This window comes from Geotrypetes seraphini, chromosome 4 (genome assembly GCF_902459505.1).
Source record: "Geotrypetes seraphini chromosome 4, aGeoSer1.1, whole genome shotgun sequence".
Taxonomy (NCBI): domain Eukaryota; kingdom Metazoa; phylum Chordata; class Amphibia; order Gymnophiona; family Dermophiidae; genus Geotrypetes; species Geotrypetes seraphini.
Genome location: NC_047087.1, coordinates 107,271,914 through 107,298,031, shown reverse-complemented (window position 1 = coordinate 107,298,031; position 26,118 = coordinate 107,271,914). Strand labels below are relative to the sequence as shown.

At 44.8% G+C, this 26,118-nt stretch overlaps 1 protein-coding gene across 2 annotated transcripts in view; it reads right to left on the bottom strand.

Moving 5' to 3' along the window:
• The window catches only part of KPNA1 (karyopherin subunit alpha 1), a 307,265-nt gene that overhangs the window by 92,588 nt on the left and 188,559 nt on the right, over positions 1 to 26,118 (bottom strand). For both annotated transcript variants that reach the window (XR_004539338.1, XM_033943492.1), the window contains exon 10: positions 19,231 to 19,309. Coding sequence is in view for 1 of the 2 variants with exons in the window: in XM_033943492.1 (XP_033799383.1) it covers positions 19,231 to 19,309 (79 nt within the window). In the remaining variant the exon portion in view is untranslated. The remainder of the gene's footprint in view (positions 1 to 19,230; positions 19,310 to 26,118) is intronic.

Below are 26,118 nucleotides of genomic sequence, written 5' to 3'. Positions count from 1 at the left end.
GGGAGGAATCTGTGGTGATGACTAGTTGATGAGGAGGTAGATGGAACAGTAGACCTCTGGATAGATTTGATGATTTCAACCACCAAAGAAGCGACTGTCGAAGAGACGAGGTCACAGATATGTGTTGTGAACAAGGATCCGTCGCTTGTGACCACTGAGTCGCTAGGGTCCATTGAGGAGTACGCAGGTGGAGACGTGCAAAGGGGGTGACATGCACTGTGGATGCCATGTGCCCCAAAAGTACCATCATTTGATTTGCTGAGATGGAAGTTCTCTGGAAAACCTGCTGACAGAGATGAAGGATGGTGTGAAGGCGGTTTGGAGGAAGAAACGCCCTCATTTGAACAGTATCCAGAATGGCTCCAATGAATTGAAGTCGCTGAGTTGGAATGAGGTGTGACTTGGGTAGATTGATCTCGAACCCCAACAGTCGAAGGAAGGAAATGGTCTGATTGGTGGCTATGTGAACGGACTGAGGAGAAGGAGCCTTGATGAGCCAGTCGTCCAGATAAGGGAAGACTTGAAAATTGTGGGAGCGGAGATAAGCTGCGACCACAATCAGACATTTGGTGAATACCCTGGGAGAGGAGGCTAAGCCGAAGGGTAGCACCTTGTATTGGTAATGATGTTGGTTGACAAGAAAGCGAAGGTATTGTCTGGACATCAGATGAATTGGAATGTGAGTATACGCCTCCTTGAGATCGAGGGAACATAGCCAGTCTTCCTGAGAGAGAAGAGGGTATAGGGTGGCAAGAGATAACATCTTGAACTTCTCCTTGACCAGACATTTGTTGAGGTCTCTGAGATCTAATATTGGTCTGAGATCTCCGGTTTTTTTGGGGACAAGAAAGTACCGGGAATAAAATCCCAGGCCTTGCTGGTCTAGAGGAACTGGTTCGATGGCATTGAGAAGGAGGAGGGATTGAACCTCCTGACCGAGAAGGAGGGACTGAGCCTTGTTGGAAGCAGACTCTTTTGGTAGACTTAACGGTGGAGGAGTCTGAAAGTTCAGGGCATATCCGTGAGCGATGATAGCAAGTACCCACTGGTCGGAGGTAATTGCTTCCCATCGAGACAGAAAAACCTGGAGTCGACCTCCTATGGGCTGAGTTTGAAGGCATGAGGGAGGAAGACTGGCAATGTTCTCGAGAAGAGAGTCAAAAGGGCTGTGTAGACTTAGGTTGAACAGCCGGTTTTACAGCAGGCTGTTGTTGTTGACGAGCCTGTTGCTGCTGTTGACGCTGCCTGCGAGGCTGAGGAGGATGAGTCTGAGCTGGGCGAGCAGAAAACCTTCTTTGATAAGAAGGTTGTTGCCTGAATGGACGAGGAGGAGGAGGCTTCTTCTTGTTTTTCAACAAGGAGTCCCACCTAGTCTCATGCGCGGAGAGCTTTTGTGTGGCGGTATCCATGGACTCCCCAAACAGCTCATCCCCAAGACAAGGCGCATTGGCCAGTCGGTCTTGATGGTTTACATCCAGTTCCGAGACCCGTAGCCATGCCAACCTTCTCATTGCTACAGAAAGAGCAGTGGCCCGTGACGTCAGTTCAAAAGTATCATAAATGGAACGGACCATAAACTTCCTTAGTTGCAAAAGACTAGAAGTACATTGCTGGAAAGCAGGAAGTTTACGGTCCGGAATGTACTTTTGAAAAGAGGTCACCTGTTGAATGAGATGCTTCAGGTAAAACGAGAAGTGGAATGCGTAATTACCTGAACGGTTGGCCAGCATGGCGTTTTGGTAAAGGCGCTTTCCAAATTTATCCATGGCCTTTCCTTCTCTGCCAGGAGGAACAGAGGCGTAAACACTGGCACCTACAGACTTCTTCAGGGTTGATTCCACCAACAAGGATTCATGGGGAAGTTGTTGCTTATCGAACCCTGGAATTGGAATGACTTTATAAAGAGATTCCAATTTTCTTGGGGCTCCCGGGATGGTTAAGGGAGTTTCCAAGTTCTTATAGAAAGTTTCCCTCAAGATATCATGGAGGGGCAACTTTAAGAACTCCTTAGGAGGATGATCAAAGTCCAAGGCATCTAAGAATGCCTTGGACTTTTTAGAATCAGACTCCAAAGGAATTGAAAGGGTGTCTGACATTTCCCTTAAAAATTTGGTAAATGAGGAGTGCTCTGGCTTAGTAGCAGGGTCTTGCACCGATACATCCTCCTCTTCAGATGAATAATCTTCCTCGGTACCGAGGTGATCATCCGAGTCATCCCACAAGTCAGGGTCCCGTACCGATTGGAGACGGCCCTGAGAAAGTGGAGTCGAGGTGCCAACATGTTTAGTCTTGCGTACCGATTTCCCCGAACGGTTGGAGACGGTACCAGGGGAGTGTAGAACGGTACGGGGCTCAGAGAACGGTACCGGTTCAGAGGTGTCCGGAGCAGAACGTCGTTTCGGCTCCGCTGAAAGAATAGGCATGGACATGGATTTGTGCGGTGCCGACAAAGTCGATGTCAATAAAAGGGGTTGATCGACGGTCGGCACCGAAGGCTCACTGGGTACCGACACTGGAGGATTCGGTGTCAACAGAGCCGGGAGCAAATGTTGTAGTTGCTGTTTAAGCTGGACCTGGAGGATAGAGGCAATGCGCTCATCCAACGTAGGTCCCGATTGCACCGGTACCGGTCTTTTCTTGCTCGGTACCTTCGGTGCCGCTCGACGCTCGGGTGAAGTCGATGCCGATGACGAGGCAGTGACTTCAATGGGAGCGGAGCGTTTACGGGGCCGGCGCTCAGTCTGCAGGACTTGGCTCACTGCATGCTCGACTGGTGGCCCTAGGACAGTAGGGGAAGGCTTCTTAGCCGGCTTACCTACAGGGACCGACGTCGGCGATGTATCTGTCGGTGCCGAGACAGTCGGTGTCGATTTGGAGGAAGTTGCCGATGTCGATACTGGTGCAACTTCCATGTCGGTGCCGAACAGAATTCGTTGTTGAATTTGTCGGTTTTTTAAAGTTCTTTTTTGTAAAGAACTACAGCGGGTGCAGGTGTCAGCCCTATGGTCCGGACCCAGACACTGAAGGCACCACTTGTGCGGGTCGGAGAGAGATATAGGGCGCGCACACCGCTGACACTTTTTGAAACCCGGTGACGGGGGCATGCAGGGAAAAACCGCTGTAGCAAAATCGAAGCCGGAGGCTTCGATGGTGCCAACAGGCCCCGCCGGGGTAGTCAATAAAAAGTGAAAAAAAAATAAAACAATTTTTTTTTTTTTTTTTTACAAACGGTAAAAGAACAAGAAAGAAATAAAATGAAGAGAAAAATACGCGCGAGCGGGAAGGCAAGTGAACAGGAAAAAACTTCCAACAGCCGTTGGAAACACGCGTCTTCTTAGCTCCGCGGAATTAAGAAAACTGGGGACCGCGCGCCTCTGTCGGGCGGGAAGGCACTCGCGCACGCGCGGTGCGGCCTAGCTAGAACTTTCTAAAGTTCTTAGAGTGCAATCACTCTAAAATTGTCCGTACCGGGGCTCCGTCGGTGCCGTCACCCATCAGTCAAGAATATGCTGCCTGCTTGTCCTGGGATAATATATAGTACAAGCAAGGAGATCAGTACCTCAGGAGCTGATTAAACTGGATTTTTCAAGTCTTCTGACCGCCTCACCTTCCCTATCACCACAGATCACGACCATCAGGACCTCTCATAGAAATTAGGGAAGACATGCGGTCCAGTTCCGATCCTGGCGTACCTCCAAAGAACCGCAGCAGCCTGTGCTCTACCCTTTGCGGACAAACCAGGGGAGATATGGATCCCGATCCTGGAAACCAGATCCAATCTGCAGGCTGTCCAGAAGGCTTACTGCAGGTTAAGCTTACAGAGCACCCTCCAGAAGCAGACAAAATTTAAGATGTCTGCGATTTTCCGCCGAAGGATCACTTGCAGAGTTGATCCGCAGCACGTGGGCAAACCCGCAAAATAAATTAAAAAAAAGACTATGAATTGAAAACAAATCACGAGCAAAATAGACTGATTTCAACCATGCAGAGAAGCTTCAGGATCAAGACTGAGCATAACAGGAAGCTCCCAGGCAGGTAGCCCAAAGGGGAGGGACCAAGTTTTAGCAACCCTACAGCAGAAGCTATCAGACATACAAGAACCCACAAGTTCAGCCTCCAGAGGGATTGTACAAGAATTAGTTATTACATTTTATTTTTAATATGCGGATGGAATTTTCTTACTTACACCAATTAGTTAGGAAGTCATGATACGTAACCTGAAGGAAAATATATCAGTAGATAGATAGACCAGTTCCAGCTCTCTGAAACTAAAAACAAAACAAAACAAAACAAAAAACAACCCACCAAAATAATTTGGTTTGGAAGCTTAGGACTAGATTCACAAAGCAAACCGATTGTTTACCGATCAGTTTGCAACCCCTTTGTAACCAGATTTCCCTCCTGCACTATTCACTAACGCCTATAGCGATCCGATCCCGATCCTCCCATGCAAATTAGTAAAACACCATGCAAAATAGCCAAGTGATTGATTCACTAACAATTGCTTGGCTATTTTGAATCAGGTTTTACTATTGGCAAACCCGACTGCTACAGACCTGTCGGTAACTGAGTTACCGACAGGCCTGCCTGTCTTTTTTTTATTCATTTTTTTCCCATGACACAGATATTTTGCGGGGGTTACACACACAAAATACCTGCCTCATAAAAAAAAAAATGAAAAGACAAGCAGACCTGTCAAAAAACGGCCGAGGACCCCCACCAACAAATGCGATTCCCCCCCCCTCATGCACTCCCCCCCGGCACCGCACAGGCCAAGTATCTGGACCCCCTGCCGGTGGAGAGAAGCCGCCACAATTACCATCACCTTGAAGAAAGCATAGGGTGCTGTTGCAAGGCCAAAGGGCAGGGCTGTGAACTAGAAATGCTGTTAGAGAACATGGAAACACAGAAACCTACAATGCTCCGGGTAGAATGGAATATGGAGAAAGCCTTTGTGAGATCCAAGGACACCAAAAACTCTCCTGGAAAGACAGCAGGTATAACTGTGCACAGTCTCCATGCGGAAAAGAAAAATCTGCAGCTGAACAACTTTAGATCCAAAATGGGTCTCCAAGTCTCCAATCCTCCAAGCCTGACTTTGGCATGATGAAATATAAGAAGCATCTGCCTAAGCCCGATTCAGGTTCTGGAATGGATTCTATCACACTGATGTCTAACAGATGTTGCAGAGTATCATAGACCCTGAACTCCTTGACCAACTGACCTGCTGGACAGTTCAGAAACAAATTCGGAGGCAGGCAAAAGAAGACTATTTTGTGCCCCTCCTGAATGATGTCCTGCACCCATGGATCCAAAGAAATGTGAAACCACTCTTGAAGAAACTGAGAAAGTCATCCTCCAATATAAGGAAGCCTCTCCTGACCCCTGGCATCATTGGGTCTTTTTAGGCGCAGCTGCTGCTCAGGAACCCGAGGCCTGAGGATACATGGAATTAGAACTGTTGTAACAAGGGTGAAAGCCCTGGGAATCTCTTTGGGAAGATGATCCCACAGATCCCTGATGAAACATGCATGAGGAATGAAAATTACCAGCGAGATTTGTCCACAGGGAGAGATTTAGGGTGGTGCTCAGCAACACTGGTGATGAGGTCATCCAGACCTTTACCAAATGGAAGCTGGCTCTTGAAAGAATTTCAGCTTAAAGTGGCCTTTGAAGCATTGTCCCCAGCCCAATTACAGATCAAAAAGTCCAGCATGCAGACAGTGCAGAAGCAGAGACCTTACTAAGAACTTGAAAGAGATCATAAAGTGCATCCACCAAATAATCCACACCATCCATCACCAGTGGAGGACAGGCATATACCTCCATAGAGGACACACTGTGCAAACCGGAAGACAAGCTCATGCCGTAAAGGAAGTGGCTGCCACCATTTGATATCAAAAGACGCCATGTCAAAAGGCTTTTTCAACATGTCTACCCTTTGATCCTAAGAATCCTTAAGCATCGCTCCCCCATCACTAGGGAGGGCTGTGTGCCGGATAACCTGCGCTCGGCTGAATCCACCTTAGGTCGTTCATTAACCTGCTGAAAATCAGGTGACAGTGGATAAAGTTTAGACAGCCTTAAAAGGCCGGAAAAAGCTTTCCAGGGATATCCCATGGATCTGTAACCATATCAAGACGCTGTAGATGGGATGAAAAAAAAAGGAAGATATCACAGTAGAACATGACCAAAGTCTGAGAAGTGGAAGGTGACGAATCCAATTGGAGCTCTTACAGAACAGCAGCAGGAAAAAGGACAGAACCATGCTTAAAAATCTATTGACAGGAGGGTCACGCAAAACCGTACTCTCAGGATGGCCAAGGGGACTAGTTCCAGCAAGGGTATTAGCCGGATCCAAAATAGAAGCGGTGTCAGGAGACAGAAGAGGCATAAAAATCTGCATGGCAACTACTGCAATCAATATCTGCCACAACCAGACTAGTTGGCTCCCAAACAGGAAGCTCTGTCACTGGCGCAACAGGCCAAGAAAGGCCTGACACACCCACCGGCTGCGTCAAACAAGTAGGGTATGAAAAATACCCTACCAAAGAAGCCAAATAAAATCTGGTGAAAAGTCACACCCTGCAACCATGGCAGGGCTCTGTTGAGGCACATGTGCCATGCCAAAAATGTCCCCAAACTTGGAACGCAGGTGGGCTCCTTCCAACTATTCCGAAAGCATCTGAAAACTAGGCTATTTGCAAAAATATAATGCTTTCTTCCCCTCTATACTCAACCTCCAACCTCCACTATGCTGTTCCTTCTTTATATTAAGCTCTTGTTAACCGTGTCGAGCTCTATAATAATGGAGAGGATGTGGTATATAAACTTAAGGTTTAGTTTAGACTTCAGAACAGCCTCTGTGCAAAATTTTTTCCTGAAGGCACAGACCCAGGCAGGCTCCCCAGCCCTAGAATACCTAGAGGAAGTGAAGTCAGAAGCTCCCGCCCCCTCCCCCAGAGCGCTACAGTACACAATATACGGTCTCTGATCTGGCCCCCCAATCCATCCTAAACAAGTTTGTATCAAATTGAGGGGTTTTGAGGCAGAAATTAAAGGTTAGAAAAAAAAGATGGTTTTTAAATCCAAGATGATTGCCACCATGAATATGCGCCAAAAACAGCAAAAATAAACAAAAAAACAAAAATAAAAAATAGTGATTTGGGGTCTGGGGAGGAGTGGGACCTGAAACCTATCCTCAGAAACTGTGTAAAACAATTTTTAAAACATTGAAGCCACCCTCCATGTTCCTATGTAGGAAATAATGGAGTTACTCATAGTTCTACAGTGCCAAGCCGGTCAGCAGTTTTACACAGCAGCTAAATGGAGAAAATGAATTTTTGCCTCAGAAACAGCTCCAAATGAACCAGCTTGAAGATCTTTGGACTGCCAGTCAGCCGGACACCAAATGTGACCTCCGCTCCCATGGATCCTTGCCACACAGTTGGGGGCAGGAAAAGCAGCCTGCACCTTGAAATCTGGGGGGTGGGGTTTCCCTTCAAATGCATTCAGCCTGCGCTTAAAACCATTGACAAGGTTAGCGGGCAAGCGAACTCTCAGGGGAAGATACCCCAAGTTGAAGAAGGGTGGCACACATCAGACGGATTCCATAGATCCATCAGAATTTCTCTGTGAAGTAGCAATCTGGCTCTGCGGACTGTGTCCTTTTCTTCAACAGGGGACCTCTGGAAGGGGTCTCAAGGCACTGAAGCCACCAAAGAAAACAAACTTTAAGTGATAAAAAAATAAGAAAAGAAGAAGAGCAACTGCAAAGACTTCTGCCCAGATTGTTTGCAGAAATTGAAACTGGATACGTTTCTAACTCTCAGTCTAAGGAGGAGGAGCCTATGCTCAGAAAGGTGTTAGATTTCTGCAACTCCCAGAACTGTGGGCTGAGATTGAACACCTACTGTATGGAATCCAGAAGGGACATAACAGAATTTCAGTTTACATGGCTCTGGTAGAAAATCAACAAAACAATACAAAAATCATTTGTGGTCATGAGAAACTTGAGGCAAGTTTGAAAATTCTTTGACAGAATACAATTCCAGCTCTTTGTCCAGTCCCTAGTCCTAGGTCTTCTAGACTACTGCAACATACTCCATCTCCCCTGCCCCGCAACCATGATAAAACAACTACAAACAGTTCAAAACACAGCACTAAGACTTATCTATTCACTGAGGAAGCACGACCACATCATTGCGGCATACCTCAACTCACATTGGCTCCCAATACAAGCAAGAGTACAATTCAAATTCTACTGCCTTAAACGGAGACAGCCCAGCCTACCTAAACAACTGCCTAATCCAAACTACCTCAACCAGACATAGGAGAACCCACAAACCATTCACGCATCCCCCAATCAGAGACGTCAAACAAAAAAAAAACCCACTGTACGATGGCCTTCTAGCCACAGAGGTAGCAAAACTGGACTATCAACTCTCCAATTTACCTAGAAGAAGGAACATCCAGTGGGATCATGAAGTTTGCTGACGACACAAAGCTATGTCAGGCAATCAGATCGCAGGATAGCGAGGTACTCCAGAGTGACTTGTGTCAATTAGAGAAATGGGCGGAGAAATGACAGATGAAGTTTAATGTGGAAAAGTGCAAAGTAATGCATTTAGGCAGTAAGAACAAGGAACACGAGTATAGAAGGTGCAACTCTGGGTAAGAGCGAACAAGAAAGGGACCTGAGTGTACTGATAGATAGGACCCTGAAGCCGTCGGCACAATGTGCGGCAGCGGCAAAGAAAGCAAACAGAATATTAGGCATGATAAAGAAAGGAATCACAAGCAGATCGAAGAAAGTTATAATTCTGCTTTATAGGGCAATGGTCAGACCACACTTGGAATACTGTGTCCAACATTGGTCTCCCAACCTAAAGAAGGATATAAAAATGCTGGAGAGGGTGCAGAGACGAGCAACGAAGCTAATAAATGGTATGGAGAACTTGGAATATGAGGAATGACTCAAGAAACTGGGACTGTTCTCCCTTAATATTAAACCATACCATGCAGTGATGCTTCTTAGCTTTCTTGCATGTCTGGTCCCTCAATGCACAAAATAAGGCCATGGAATCCCTCCACTGATGCGGTAACAAATCCGATGCAGCATTGGTGCACCCGTTGGCTCATGCCAACATTGATACAAGTTCTGCATCTGGGGAAGAGTCCCTGCCATACTTAATATCAATGCAGACCCAAAAAGTTTGTCACATTGGATTATGTGGGTTTTAAGTGACCTCTTTTCTATGAGCAGAGTTCACAGCAAATGTCCCAGTGCTTAGGACCCAAGCACTGAATATACTAGTTATGGAGGTCAGAGCCTGAAAATGATCCTATTGCATAGAGTACATTTTTTAAAGCCACTCAGTGCCTTCTGGCATGGAGGGAAAAACAGCTAATGCAATGTCAAACGTTTCACTGGCCTGGGGAGCTCTAGTAGCGGGTATACTGAAAATAGTCAATGGTCCTGGGGGGAAAAAAGGCTAAAGGGCCCAATAGGCCTAAAAACTGCAAATTTGAAAAAAAATTAGCCAAACAAAATTGAGTTAAAAAAATTTAAGAAAAGGTGTACCAAAAAAGGCAAAACACCTGACATGCTGAGGAGAAATTGAAAAAGCTCTGCTCCGCAGAAAACAATAGACTGTTGGTCCCATGCATCAGGCACCCGTGCACGAGTGGTGGGGGCATTGCCTCAAAGATTTATTTGAGAATATCTTTATTGATATTTCAACATCAGAACATGTGAACAAAAGCATACATTAGAAAATCCCATGAAGCTTCCCCATACCCACCCCTGAGATATCCCAAATAAATTTCTCCAAAATCTATAAATAACTCCCCAGACCCTCAACCTTTTCTAACAAGAACTGTAGGTCTAAATAGAGAAGATATGATAACATAATGTAAACATCCAAATCACTCAACAAGAGTGTACTCGAAAAGCAAGAGTATCTATGAAGGGTGTCCATAATTGTATGAATTGTTTTTGGTACACTGTGCTTTAAACACAGATTTCTCCATCCACAGTAGTTCATACATGTGATTCCTCCACTGAGTCAATGTTGGTGGAGTAGCAGATAGCCACTGCAGGAGACAAAGTTTTGCACTGACTAGATTTACGCAGAAAAAGTATAGTGGCTTTGGTACCATCAGTTATATTCAGAGCACTATCTAACAAACAAATGGCAGAGTTAGTGTCCAAGATGTGATAAATGATGCTCAAATGGGCACACACCTTAGTCTAAAATTGTTGAACCAGAACACACTCCCAAATCAATACTTATAAGTAGCATCAGAAAAGACATTTTAAATAGGCCCCATCTGAAGGGAAGCCCATCTTTTTTGCCTTAGAAGGATGGATATACATGTAAGAGAAACTTATGACAATCTTGCAACTGGATACTCTCCACCAGGTATGATACAAAATGAATACTGAGCAAAAATTTCTCAATGCCATAGTAGCTAACATCTGTAATCCATAAAGCTAAGGTCTTGTGCAGGGGATAGTTTCTGAGGTTTGATTAGGCCCTGATAGAAATGATTAACTAAACCCCTCGGTGATAGCCAGTAAAGACCAAAAATCATGTAATGTGGGGGTTAATAGATTTAAGAATGTTACAAAACACTTTATAATAATAATTGGTTATCTATGGAGTTTAGTGTCAAGTATAAACTGCTATTGATGGTTTATTTGAGCCTCAATCGAATGTCACCCAAGTCCTTGCAAGACTGTTTGGTGCCTTAATACATTCAAGAATGCTCCGCTCCTCAGCTCAGTCTGGATCGGTTGTCCCTACTCAGAAATGTTTGCACTATGAACTACTGTATAAGAAAAAGTGTATTTTCATGTGCTGGACCATCAGAATGGAATAGGCTGCCAGTGTACCTTTCACAACAGAAAGGTTTGCATCAATTTAAGTAAATGTTGAAAAATCTTTTCTATCAGACAAAAATATGCTACTTAAGCGCACAGCTTTCATTTAAGTATAGACTTTTTATCTTTTTTTTATAGTGCTTTTGAAATGTCTTTGATAGCACTGGACAACAAAGATTTTGCTTCAACACTTTTGGGTGTATCTTACAGATTTTTGGCTGCTGATCACAATAATCACATTTAAAATTATGTATCACATACTATTTTAACAAAATGTATATTTTTACAATTTCTTGCACATGTTGAAAACCTCTGTACCTGCACTGACATTGAAGGATTGTTCACAGCTTTGTATGCAAGACCCATAGGAGTGGTGACTTTTTATAGATTTATGTGCTAAGTCTCAAGGTTGTTTAGTTACACAATGGTAATGTCTACCTGTCAATACCTATTGGCTATGCTGCACACATGAAAAACATATGAAAACATGGAACTGCTGTTAAAGCATATCCAGTACACAAAGTACAACTGGAACATCTGCCATGATCTTAAAGTAGTAGCTTTACTACTTGGAATTCAGCTTGGATATACCAAGCACTGTTTTATTTGAGAACAGGACAGCAATGCTAAAGAGTTGCATTTATTTCAAAAGAACTGGCCACTCCATGAGAATTTGGTTCCAGGATAGAAAAATGTGATATATGAACCACTTGTTGACCCGACAAAGATTTTTGCCTCCTCTTCACAAAAAATTTGGACTGATGAAAAATTTTGTAAAAGCGATGAAGAAAGGCAAAAGATTTTTTAAATCTAAGACAGATGTTTCCATGAATAACTGACACCAAGATTAAGGAAGGCATTTTTGTCGATCCACAGATCAGACATCAGTGATGAGAAATCTGAAGATCTGTTAGTCGGGCCAGAGAAAATCGCCTGGAAAGAATTCAAGGATGTCGTTGAGAATTTTCTTGGCAATTCCAGAGCACTAAACTATATTCAACTGATTGACAAACTTCTTAGAGCTTACAAAATCATGAAATGCAACATGTCACTGAAGATACACTTTCTACATTCACACTGACTGCACCAAGATTTGCCGGGAACAAGTCTGTGACGAACATGGCGAAAAGTTTTACCAGGAGACTGCCAGTATTGAAAGAAAGATATCAGGGCAACTGGAATCCATCAATGCTGGCTAACTATTGTTGGACACTGCAACAAGATACATCAGACACTGAGTACGAATGAAAATCAGCAGGGAAACACTTTTAGCCATGGCGACCTATCACAGTGTATCAGAAACTTTGTGCATTAAAGCATGTTATAGTCAATTAAAGATATCATCGTGTTTCTCAAAATTCCTACATGATACAGTGGGAAATTATATTTGTGTTTATTTTGAAGCAGTCTATCATAATCACCAGTGTGTTTTAAGGACGATACGAAGTTATTCAGAGTAGTGAAGACGCAGGGGGATTGCGAAGATCTGCAACGTGACATAATCAGGCTCAAGGAATGGGCATCAACATAGCAGATGAAGTTAAACGTGGACAAGTGTAAAGTGATGCATGTTGGTAACAAAAATCATATGCACGAATACAGGATGTCCGGGGCAGTACTTGGAGAGACCTCCCAGGAAAGGGACTTGGAAGTTCTGATCGACAAGTCGACGAAGCCGTCCGCGCAATGTGCGGTGGCAAAAAGGGCAAACAGAAGCTAGGAATGATAAAGAAGAGGATCATGAACACATTAGAGAAGGTTATCATGCCGCTGTACTGGACCATGGTGCGCACTCACCTGGAGTACAGCGTACAGCACTGGTCGCCTTACATAAAGAAGGACACGGTACTACTCGAAAGGGTCCAGAGAAGAGCGACGAAGATGGTTAAGGGGTTGGAGGAGCTGCCGTACAGCGAAAGATTAGAGAAACTGGGTCTCTTCTCCCTCGAACAGAGCAGACTGAGAGAGGACATGATCAAAACATTCAAGGTACTGAAGGGGATAGACTTAGTAGATAAGGACAGGTTGTTCACCCTCTCCAAGATAAAGAGAATGAGAGGGCAATCTCTCAAGTTAAAAGGGGATAGATTCCATACAAACGTAAGAAAGTTCTTCTTCACCCAGAGAGTGGTAGAAAACTGGAACGCTCTTCCGGAGTCTGTCATAGAAGAAAACACCCTCCAGGGATTCAAGACAAAGTTAGACAAGTTCCTGCTAAATAAGTACGTACGCTGATAGGGCTAGTCTCAGTTAGGGCACTGGTCTTTGACCAGAGGGCCACTGCGTGAACGGACTGCTGGGCATGATGGACCACTGGTTTGACCCAGCAACGGCAATTCTTATTTGGAAAAATGTGTTGTCCAATGTAGTTTTATGAAAGATTTTTTTATATGTTGTGATTTGTCAAGTATTTTAATATGTATGTAATACTTGTAATCGCTTTGGATAAAAGCAGAATAGAAATAAGCTACAAAATCAGGGTCAACAATACCTGAAGCATTGGTTTTTGAAAGTGAACACGCATAATGCTGAAGTTGGCGATAAGAATACCAATCTCTAAATGGTAAATGTTAAATATTCTGTAAATCAGAATAAGGCAATCATTTAAATTAATCTGCCTCCAATGCATGGTCCAATAAGGTCAATCAGCAGTGATCCAGCCATGAAACCTGTCTCAGTACACCCAGGTAGGAAATCAGCCTTGCCACAAAAAGGCAGATAGTGTGAAGAATGAAGATGGAGATAGAAGTGTCTCCAGAACTGTCTCCATGCACATCTTACGCACTTAATTAAAAGGTGATATTTCAGAATAGTAGACAATTTGCTAGTTTTAGTATTCAGAATCGGGGAATCTTGAGAGCCACATTCACGTGCTGAAGATCCAGAATAGGCCTCCAATCTTCTGAGCCTTTCTTTGGCATAATAAAGTATAAGGAGTACCTGTCTGAACCCGAGGGATTGGGCAGAACTGGCTCTATAGCTTGAATATCCAGCAAGTGCTGAATAGTAGCTTGAACCCTAAGTGCTTTGTCCGGGTGCCCTGAAGGAGAGTTCATGAACCAATTTGTCAGAGGTCAAGCAAATTCCAGCTTGTAACCCAACCGAATAATGTCCAAGACCCACTGGTTGGACGTAATGCGTATCCAGGCAGGAACACACGCTGACTACTGGCCCCCTATCCACAGAGGGGCATACCTTGGCCTGACATCATTGAGCTTTTCTGGCAGAGGGTGCAGAATGGGAGGTGGGAGACTGGGAATGCCTGTAGCCAGTATATTGTCATCAGGAGCCCTGAAAAAAAAAATCTATGCAATGTGGCATTTGCATATGGTCAAGAACACTGTGAGCCACGAAAATTAGAGCAACCAGAATCGTGGAGAGTCTGGGTCTACTATCAGGCAGAGTCTTAAGGCAGTGGCCAATCACAGAATCCATAAGGTCATTCAGACCTTTGCCAAACAACTGCCCCTTAAAAAGGCAGCCTAGCCAATGTAGCCTTGGAAATGGAATCACCACCCATTGTCAAACACAGAGCATTCTACGGGCAGAGATGGAGTATGCTAACACTTTTGCCAAAACTTTCATGAGGCCATACAATGCATCAGCCATATAATCTGTCTCAACCATCAGAAGTTGAGGAGGGGGATCCACTGCCTCACTCTCCAGGCGCGAGCCACAAAATACATCGCCGAGGAAGTCTTGATACTTAAGTAGCTGCATCAAAAGGTTTCCTGAGGACTACATCCACCCAGCTATGCTGCACGTCTTAACATACCTTACTGGGGTGAGAGGTACATTTAGTCAACAATACCACCAAAGAATTCACCCTGGGCTGACCCAAAAACGGCTGACACTCCTGTGCCACAGGATACAAAAGCGGGACATAGCTCTAGTAATTTTCAGATAACCCTCCGGAGAGTCAAACTGCTCCGAGACAAGAAAACTCATACCAGGGTGCCAGGGAAAGGTAGCTGACTGCAAGCGCACACCACATATCCAGGAGGAAGAAGTGGACAGAGCTGGCTGAGTGACTAAATTCAATTCCTACAGCAACTCAGAAATAAGGCTTGGCAGAGCCGCGAACTTAAATAAGCGCAGGACAGTAGGATCATCCACAGGATCCAATACCCCAGATGGATCTGCAGATCCAGCACACAGTCCCTGATTTCCAACATTGTACCTGCAAACAAGGTATTAGTAAGGGAAACATCATCATCTGGGTACCCCAGATCAGGATCAGGTAGCGCAAAAGCCACAGCAAGCTGAGGTGAGGACGTGCCCAAAGGCACCACACCACTAAGACACCACGGAGGTGGAATGAGACTGCTAAGGGGGAGAACACGTGTTCTGAAACTCTGACCACAAAAGTTTCATAAATTTAGAAAAAGCATCCAGCTCCTGGGGCGTAAGTCACCCTTAGATGACTTGCATTAGTCTACAGCCTGGCTGATAGAAGTACCAACTGTGCCAAGCCCCACCAAGCTAGCTGAGCATTTGGTCACCTGCTTCAGCAGGGGAGAAGCTAAGTTGGATGATGTAGCCCCCCGCACCCCCCCCCCCCCCACACACAGACACACAGCTGCACCACATGGCATGTGGTACAAGGAAGCTCTAAAAGAACTAAATTTGCACAATCCTGAGAATAATCTACATGAGGAGAACCTAAGAACTCTATCCCAGCAGGTTTCCAAGCAAAATTTGAAGTTTTGAAGGAGCAGGAAACTTTAAAAAAAAAATATCGTTAAAAATCCAAGATGGCCACTGGCAAAAAATACACGCCAAAACTGCAATAATTTTTCACGCTTCCAAAACTGTAAAAATGGCAATTTTAGGATTTTTCAGGAAGGGGAAAATCCAGAAACACTCAAAACCCCACTTTTCCAACCTTCCTTGATGTCTCTCACAGGCTGTCAGCTTGTGTACTCGCTGTGCCCTGCCAGAATCTGTGCTGCAACCTGCTTTCAGCTCTTTCTCAGCAGTTGGATGAGAAAATTTACTGCCACAATGCTGGGAACACTTGTGCAAAGCTGATCTTCGAGCTGCCAGTTAGACTCCTATGTCTGACTACACCTCCACCCCTGCAGACCAACTGATATGCACCAGGATAGGCAGAGGTGCAACAAAGCAGCCGGCACCTTGTGAGACACGCCAAGCCTCCTAAGGGCGCCTAACAGCCTGTGCTCAACCCCTGATTAACAGTAGGTGAGACCACCTCAGGGATGGCCCTGAGCTCCAGAGAAAACTATGCAGGCTGGCTAACAGGTATCCAGTTGATCGGTCTATCAGCTACAGACCTAAGTCTGAATTCTCAAGAAGGCAGAGCTTCAAAATTGCTCCAAGCACTAAATTACCCAAAAAGGGGTTGAAATTATATAGAGTTAAAAATAATAAAATGGGGAGAGCAGAGCAAACACTCCTGCAGGCACGCGTTCAGAAGGAAAGAACATAAGAATAGCCTTACTGGGTCAGACCAATTGTCCATCAATCCCAGTAGCCCATCCTCACGGTGGCCAATGCAAATCACTAGTACCTGGCCAAAACCCAAGGAGTAGCAACATTCCATGTTTCCCCTATGTCTTTCTCAGCTAATATTTTTGAGAACCAAAGCAGCCTTCTTTTTCTTTTTTCCACGCTGAAGAGCCCTAACCATTTTAGTCTTTCCTCATATGAGAGGAGTTCCATCCCCTTTATCATCTTGGGTCGCACAGGTTTTCCTCTGCACCACCAAGCAACAATAATGGATATTAAAGTTCACATAGCTGCTGTAATGATAAGCAAGTTATAAATAATATTTGAATGACTGACTGAAGAATTGCTGCATAGCAAGTGAGAGAGATAAGAATTAATTACCCACAGGGTTTGAATACCCATATGGGATTGTTAGTGTCTTTTTAAGCACAATTTGAATAGCCAACTGAGAGACTGCTGTGTGGAAAGTGCATGATTGGCTAACTATGGATGAATGGGAAAGGCATAGCAAAAGGAAGTACTTCTGCCTGGTGATTCAGGAATCCGGAGTCATTCAGTTTGTTGATCTGATGGTGAAGCAGTTTTTTGAATTTGAGATGCAGAAGATTCCTGATGAAGCTAGAGGGGCAAAACGGGGATGACCCTGTAGGATCTCTGCAGGTGTTTTTGAAGAATTGGCTTGTGGCTCAGGGGAAAGACTCGCTGAATGATCGACAGAGCATGGCTCATCATTACAGCAGCTAAGTGAACTTTAATATCCTTTACTGTTTGGTGGTGCAGTGGATAACTTGTGAAGTGCTATTGTATATATTCTTGAACTTTGAGAGTATCATGACTTTAAATGATTATTTAGGCTTTTGTGCCTAGGCAGAATCATGAAAGTTTTGAAAAGAACTATTGGGAGGTTTTTTTGGCCCATGAAGCTGATCTGAGGCCTTTTTTCTCCCAATATTATTATTGCTGATTCTGTAGGTGGATGTGTGCTTGTGATTGAAAGTTTAAAGAGACAGTAGTGTCATTGGGCTAGGGCAGGGGTAGGCAATTCCAGTCCTCAAGAGCCGGAGCCAGGTCAGGTTTTCAGGATATCCACAATAAATATGCATGAGATAGATTTGCATCTCAAGGAGGCAGTGCATGCAAATCCATCTCATACATATTCATTGTGGATATCCTGAAAACCTGACCTGGCTCCAGTTCTCGAGGACCGGAATTGCCTACCCCTGGGCTAGGGATTCTAGCTGTAAAAGGTAGTCTATAAACGAGTTAGAAAAGGATAAATGGTATTGTAAATTGACTCATTCTCCAGAATAAAGCGTGGTAATTAAAATCACCCATTATTATACTGTTGCCCACTTTTCCAGCTTTCCTAATCTCTGAAAACATTTCTTATCTGTCTGCTCATTTTGTCCCGGGGATGATAGTATAGCTCTACCTTTATATTCCTTCCCTTCACACATGGAATTTCTATCCATATGGATTCCACACTGCTATCTATGTTCTACAGAATATTTATTTTATTTGATTCAATTTCCTCTTTAACATGTAGCGCAACCCTCCCCCAATTTGATCTACTCTGTCCTTGCGATATAATTTGTATCCAGGTAATACAGTGTCCCATTGATTGACCTTCCACTGGATCTCTGAAAGTGGAGCTGGCGAGCCCACTGAAGTACAACAGAGGCAGAGTGAAAAATCTGGAGTGGATTCCTTCTGCAGCAGCATGTGGTTATGGGGGAAACAGCCCTGCTGTCTAGAACAGGGGTGGGCAACGAGGGCAGCAATCCAGTCGGGTTTTTAGGATTTCCCCAATGAATATGTATGAGATCCGTTTGCATACAATGGGAGGCAGTGCATGCAAATAGATCTCAAGCATATTCATTGGGTAAATCCTGAAAACCCAACTGGATTGCGGCCCTCGTTGCCCACACCTGGACTAGAATGTCTCACCTATTGCACTAAAAATATATATTTTTTTAAATAAGAAAATGAGACAAAAGAAAATAAAATTTATACCATAGGTCAAAAAAAAAGAGACAAAAAAACATTCAAGAGGAAGGCAATGTAGTCAGAAAGTCTAACCAAACTTCTTTGCTCCATGGAGAACGAAAAACTGAGGAACTGTGAGCTGACGTTGGCCAGGAAGGCAGTTGTGCATTCATGGTACGGGCAGTCTAGAAGCTTCAAAAGCTTAATGCACTTTGGCACTGTCCGTGCCAATCTCTGAGGATGATATCACCCACATGTGAGAATATGCTGTCTGCTTGTCAAAGGATAACAGCAAGCTGAGAGCTGGAAGACTGTCTTTTTGTACAACAGCGATACATTGTGGCTGCATTTAGGCCCATGATTTCAGGGTTTCTAGAATGAGTTCTTGTGCATGGCCTCAGCCAAGGAGTATCACCACAAAGACTTAGTGAGGTAGGAAGATTCCAGCTCCGATACCAATTGAGAGGAAGCCCAAAGGAGGGGTGGAAACTACTGAATCTAGATGTACTTATTTTTAATTACGCCTGATATGGGAATATGAGGTATTTTAAGGATCCCTCTTTACAAGGAGTGAAAACACCACTAATGAGGCTTTATCTAAAAAAAATGATTCCTATAATGAATATTCCCTTTGCAATTTATTACCAAGTTCTCTCTAATATTGGCAGATGAGAATAGAGAAGTATTCTAGCACAGAAAGAAATTCAAAGAATTAGAATGAGATTTACTGTACATTTAAAATCAATTTGGTAATATTAATTTTTAAAAATCTTAATATCACTTGTCACCTCACAACACCAACACTGCTTTGTAGTCACATCTTCTCCCCAACTGATATGATAGGAATAATGTAATTTAACAATACATTTTAGAGCCACTCAGTGGCATACCTGTGTCTGTATGTCATCTCCAGTGACAATATTGCCTACTGCCCGCAATGCAGGAGAAACCACTTTGTAATCACTGTGCCTGCAAAACGAACAAAATACATTCAAAGCTCTGAATACACTCCAAAAAAAGTACTAGTTTCCAACTATTTTTTTGCCACACATCAAAAGAATTCTCTGGATCATAAATTCAGCACACATGTTTATTTAACTCTCAAACTCCTTTCAGCCTCATTTTTCCTTTTGCCATCTACTCTTTTAAAAGTTCCTCCAGTCCATGTCTGCTTCAGAACTCACCATCTCTCCCAAGCATCTCTTCTCTTGCATTTGTTCTGCTGGACACATTACCTTGGATTAGTGCCAACTGTGTTTATCTTTTTGTGACTGTGACCCTATAATCACAGCTAAATAAAACTGCATAACAACCCTACCCCTAGAGGTGTAGACAATACACCTATGGACAGCCCACACAGATTGCAATCCCCAAATGGGTCTTGACTCACAGTTTGAGAATCTCAGCTTTACTGTCATACTTTGATAACAAAAGATTAGGTTCTTACCTTTGCTAATCTTATTTCTTTTAAAGCCACACTATTCCTGGGCAAGTGGGTTATACCACTATGGTCACCAGACAGCTTGTAGGAAGCCTCAATCACACAATGTTTTCAGCCCCTCCCTTCATACCTCAAGACTGCCTCCCAGGAATCCAGTTATTGCAAAAGCAAACAGTGACACCTGTAGAGGACAAAGAGGAAGGGGTACGGGGATACTCCCCGCCAAATGAGTCTAATCTGTCCATAACATGAAATTCAGAACAATCATAAGTAATTGAAACAGATCATTATATAGTAGAAACCTGAACAAAAACCAGTGCTATAAGTAGACACAGCCTGGATTGACTGAAGGAGGCACTAGAACTAGAGACCCCTAAGGCACAGTGCTAAACCTATTCAGATGGCACTCTTATAAAGAGCTGGTGAGAAAATCTGAAGGTCAGCCTACCAATACATATTAAGGCAGACAATCGGCAAATCAGCAACTCCCAGGGTGGGTTCCAGGAATAGTGTGTGGATTTACAAGAAAGATTAGCAAAGATAAGAACCTAGTCTTACGTTCTTGTACAATTCCACTCTATTCCTGGACAAGTGGGACATAGCAGAGCAGTCCCGGAGAGTCAGGGTAGGACTGATGAAACTGCTGCCAAAATGGAGGAACCAAAAGCAGCATCCTGTTAGGCTGCATCATCAATCCTATAAAGCTTGGTGAAAGTATGCAAAGAGGACCAGGTAGCAGCCCTGCGGATCTCCTTCAAAGAGATTGCCAAAAATTCTGCCCAAAAAGAGGTGCCTCTAGAATGAGCCCTTACTGAAAGTGTGTGTGTGTGGGGGAGGGGGGGAGAGGGTCTTTCCAGCCGATATGTAGGCGGAAGAAAAGGCAAGGACCCACCAAAACGAACAGATGATCAAAGATCTGAAACTTGTTTATGACCTCCAGGTACCTCAACAAGATCCTGTGAACATCCAGAGACCGCCACATCAAGTCCTGCTCCCTCGAAGTGGAGAAAGTAAAGGGTAGGAAGACAAAATTCTTGGTTAATATGGAACACAGAGACCACTTTCGGAAGAAAAGAGGGAACATCGCACAGAAACATACTGAAATTTGATTCTAAGAAAGGATCCCAGCAGGATAGAGCCTGAAGCTCAGAACCCATTTTTGGGCTGAAGTAATGGTTACCAGGAAGACAGTCCCGACAGTGAGATTCCAAATCAGACAGGGTAGCCACAGCAGGGGCCAAAGCCTCAGCACACCCCTCAGAAACTGGATAACATCCAGATAAGCAGCCAAGGAGCCTCACAGAGGCTTAGGACCTAGACCAGGGGTCCCCAAAATCCCTCCTTGAGGGCCGAATCCAATGAATATGCATTGAAAGCAGTGCATGCACATAGATCTCATGCATATCCATTGGGGAAATCCTGAAAACCCGACTGGATTCGGCCCTCAAGGAGGCACTTTGGGGACTCCTGACCTAGACAGACCGGCAAACTGGTAAAGATGGATCTTCATTTTTCCGGACACACCACAATTGATAACAGCACCAAGCTTTCACATAGGCCACCACAATCGACTTCTTTTGCAGCAGAGAAAAGTGACAATTACGGTCAAATAGCCCCTGTGGACTAAGGCTGCACGCTTAATAGCCAGGCCATAAGACCAAAGTGGCCGGATCCTGAAGCACGATCGGGCCCTGAGCAAGACAAGGATGGTAAGTCTGAGACCCTGATCCAGCTGCAGACAAACCAGGTCAGCATACCACCGATGCCTCGGCCAGTCGGGCGGCACGAGAAGTACCCGACCTCTATGTACCGCTCTTTGTCTCAACAGATGTCCTATCATGGGCCATGGAGAGAAGACAAAGACAACCCTCCAGAGGCATTGGCCTTTACCAGCACATCTAAGCCTTCGCTTCCTGGCTCACGATAAGGACTGAAAAAACTGATCCACCGTCTTGTAGACTGCCAATACCATAAAGGTCGAATGTTGGACGACCCCACTGTTCCACTATGCAGCTGAATGCTCTCTGGGACAGGGATCATTCCCTGGGGTCCAGAGTCTGACAACTGAGATAGTCCGCCTGGATGTTATCTATCCTGCCACATGTGCAGCCGAAAGCACCACAATGTGGAGTTTCGCCCACCAAAAGAGGAGCCAGACCCCCATGTGCAGAGAAGCTTTCCAGGGTGACTGACATAAGCTACAGCTGTGGCATTGTCCGAGAAGACATGCAAGGCCCGACGCTGCAGAAGACACTCCAAGTGAAGGAGAGCCGAATCGCCTGAAACTCCAGGCGACTTATAGACCACTTCTGCTCAGAGGGGGACCACCAGTCCTAGACCTGTTTGTCCAGGCAAAGAGCACCTCAGCCAAAGAGGCTTGCATCCATTGTTAGGACCACCCAAATTGGATATCAAGAGGGGAAGGCTCCTGGACAGGGAAAGGGGACACAACTACCAGTCTAGACTGTACCGAGCTTCTGCCATCCAGGGGAGTCAGGCATGAAATAGATCCTGTTGCAGACTCCAACGGAAGATAAAGGCATTCTGCAGTGGGCGCCAAGTAGGCTCTGGCTCAAGGAACCACGCTGATCATTGCCACCATGGACCCCAGGATCCGGAAATACTGCCAGGCAGTAAGGAGTGGAGTGGCCAGAAGTTCCCTAATTGGCAGAGTTTCTCCTGGCACACTACAAGCAGGAACACCTTGTTGACACCAGTGTGGAAGTGAACCCCCCAGGTAGTCTAGTTCCTGTTTCTTCTCGAGATGACTCTTTCAGAAGTTGAGCACCCAGCCGAGGCACTAAAGCAGGTGGACTTCAACTTCACAAACTACCCACATGAGACTGGAGCCCCAGCAGACTTTATCACTTCACTATCATAGGCTTCCAACAAATGGTCTCCTCACTGACTCACTCTGCAAGTCACTTCCTAGACCTAATCTTTATTCAAAAAGACACTTTGCCCACTACAAAAACCCCAGCCTGTATCACCAAACCAGCACCCTGGTGTGATCACCATTTGATCACATTCAACCACAGCTACACAACAAAGCAAGCACCAACCAGAAAGCAACCCCAACATAAGATAATATACAACAACTTTGCAATCAACCTAGAGAATCTCTCCACAGGCCTTTCTAACATAACAGGAGCATCAAAACCAAATTCTCAATCTGTTGAAGTTGCCATGGACTGGCACACAGAGTAAAAAACCTATACGAAGGGCTGGCCCCAGTCAAAGAGATTAAATATTTCCCCAGTAAATATTTCTCCCCCTGTTTACTGACGACTTAAGAGCTAAGAAAAGAGAACTAAGGAAAGCAGAAAGGAAATGGTACAAATCCAGACTTAACAGTAACAGATCGAAATGGAAGGAACCGCATGAAGAATATAAAATAGACACCCTAGAGGCTAAAAAGAAGTACTACTCTGAACAACTATTAAAGACCTCCAATAGATTTGAAAAACTTTTTCAAACAAAAAATATACTCACAATATCATAAGGAGACATTCAGCATCTTAACACTAAACTCAACAGTAAAATGCTCTCAGACAATTTTGCTGACAAAGTAGACAAAATACGGCCTCACCTTGACTGCCACTCTACAGACACTGTCCCCCCAAGACTCTGACAAAACAATTAAAAACTGACTGACAAAACAACTAAAACCACAACTGGGAACCTAACTTCGAAACTGTATCCCGTGACGACATCACTGAGATACTAGACACAATTTGCCCTTCCGGCTCCAACCTGGACCCCTGTCCGCCAAGCCTCCTTGTGGCAGTGAAAGACGCCTTTGTAGACTCCATTCTTCCTCTCGTCAACACCTTTCTACAAACAGTCGTAGTGCCTGCAAATTGGAAGTTGACAGTCATAAGACAAATTTTTTTTTTAAAACCACTCTCGACCCTAAACGTGCCTGACAACTTTAGACCCGTCTCCAACCTACCCTTCATCGCCAAGATCCTGAAAAAAAACAGTGTCAACTCAAATTACATTCCTTTATCAATAAACAAGGTGCCCTATCCGACTTCCAATCAGGATTCAGGAAATTCCACATTACTAAAATAGTCCTTCTTAACAATGACAACTGCTGGAAACTCATGGACAAGGGTAATGACGTCCTTCTGGTGCTACTGGATCTCAGTGCGGCCTTCGACACTATTGACCACTCCCTCCTCATTGAGCGACTCTCTGAAATCGGAATCAGACACATTGCGCTACAATGGTTCTCCTCTTTCCTGAATAACAGATCCCAAAGCATTTTGCTCAATGACATGCCTCTCGTAAATCTAAAACTGGACTTCGGTTTATGGTCTCGTAAATCTAAAACTGGACTTGGGTTTATGGTCTTGCACACCAGCCATAAGGTCATCCAAACCTTTGCCAAAAGCAATTGCTTAGGGTCACCTTAGAGGAGTTGTCTCCGGATCATTGCCGGTTCCACAAAATCCGGCGCACTGAAAGAACAGGCAGACAGCTTGTGAAAGACTTTGAAAAAATTGTATGGTGCTGCCAGGATCATGGCGGAACTTTGAGCGACAAGACTGGCCACAAAAGAATAGACCACTGCCACCAAGTCAAAGAGGACAAAATTGACTCTGTGGTCCTAAGCGTCCTTCAGCACTACCCCACCATCACTGGTGAGAGAAGTGCACTTAGTAAACTGTGCTACTGAAGAATCAACTTTTTGGGATGCAAAGTGCTGGTTAAAAGTGTCCACCATCAGGTAGAACCTGGACATGGTTCTGGCGTGTTTCAAGAGAGCTTCAGGCAGCTCCCAAGTGTCTGGGAGCATATTGACTATGTCCAGATGATCAGGGAAAGTGGCAGCTTGCTGGCTTTTATTTTTTTGCTACCCATAAGTGAACTTTCCGCAGAAGCAGATTGACCAACCTCCAGATTCAACTCTTGGAGAGACTGGTCAAATCAACCAGGTTTCCGGGTTTGAAAAAAAACAAACAAACCCCCAAACAAACAAACAACCCCCCCAAAAAAAACACAAACAAACACACCACCCCATACAAAAACCTCCACACTGTGGAATCCTTACCCAGATCCTGATCCTGGAGATCTGCGAAAGCTCCAACATCCTCCGCAGTAATAGAGCCAGCCTGCATGAGCAAAGGCATCGTCAGGGCATCCAGGTTGTCCATGTCAACCACCAGCCCAACAGGTTGGGACGCCACAAGACGACTGGGCTCAAGACCCATGCCATAGCAAAGGGGGGTCCTTGTGGCTAGCATGGACACCTGAAGTGGCAAGGAAGGCACCAATTTCTTTGACAACTAAGCCTGATACATCTTGTGAAATAATTTAGGAGAAAACCCGTCATCCGCAGAGGAAGCCATCTCCTGTAGACTTTTCATAGAATTTTTGGAGGACTTGTGAGCTATTGACACCGAATTACGGCTAATTTGCACTGGGGCCGCAAGGGTGCTGTCCTCGGGAGCCCCTAGCTGGAAAGATCAGCAGGAACCCTTCAGGGGTCAAGGAACTTGGGCTGATGAAATTCCAACCTCTTCTGCGCTGCAGCACACATGGAATACAGCCACTCACTGGATAGCCATCCACCACAAATAGGACACGAATCCAAAGAATCCTGCCATGGGGAGTCCATCCGAGTGGTTTTCTTGCAAAAACAAAGCTTGCAGAGGCAAAAAATAATTCAAATTGTGAAAATGCAAGATGGCTGCTGTGGGTGTTATTTTCAGAACAAAACAGACAGGGGAAAAGCATAGGAACCCCCAAAACACGGCAATTTTAGGGGTGGGGGAGATTAGGGCTAACTCCCAAACTGCCCAAAATTTACTTTTGGAGGACCCCCCCCCCCCCCCAAATCACTGAAACAGGCTGTCAGCTCTGTACTCACTGTGCTATGAGGTGCTGGAAAATGAAGTAAAGGAAGGTGAAACAGTTTACAGGGAAATACTCTGACTCAAGAAGAATGCAAACTGGACTGTTGGTCTTCAGACTACCCTACCTTCCTGACTTCTATGGTCGGAGACCTCTGTCATCACCAGACACCTGCGTGGATGCAACCTGGCATAGGGATGCAGTCAGCTCCGATCCTGGGCACACCTTCATGGAGCCACGCAGCCTATGCTTAACCTACTAGCGGTTGAACCTGGGGTGAGCCAGCTTCCAAGGGAATGGTCCCCGAGCCCTGATTCAAAAGTGCAGGTTGTTCAGAGCATGCACTGCCAGGCAGCCAATCCCCTGGAAACAGACTTTCCACAAACTCTGCGATCTCCTGCAGTCAGAACTGTCCCCGTGGAGAATCTCTGCAGCACAAAGGTGTGATCCGTGAACAAAACGACTAAGTTTAAAGAAA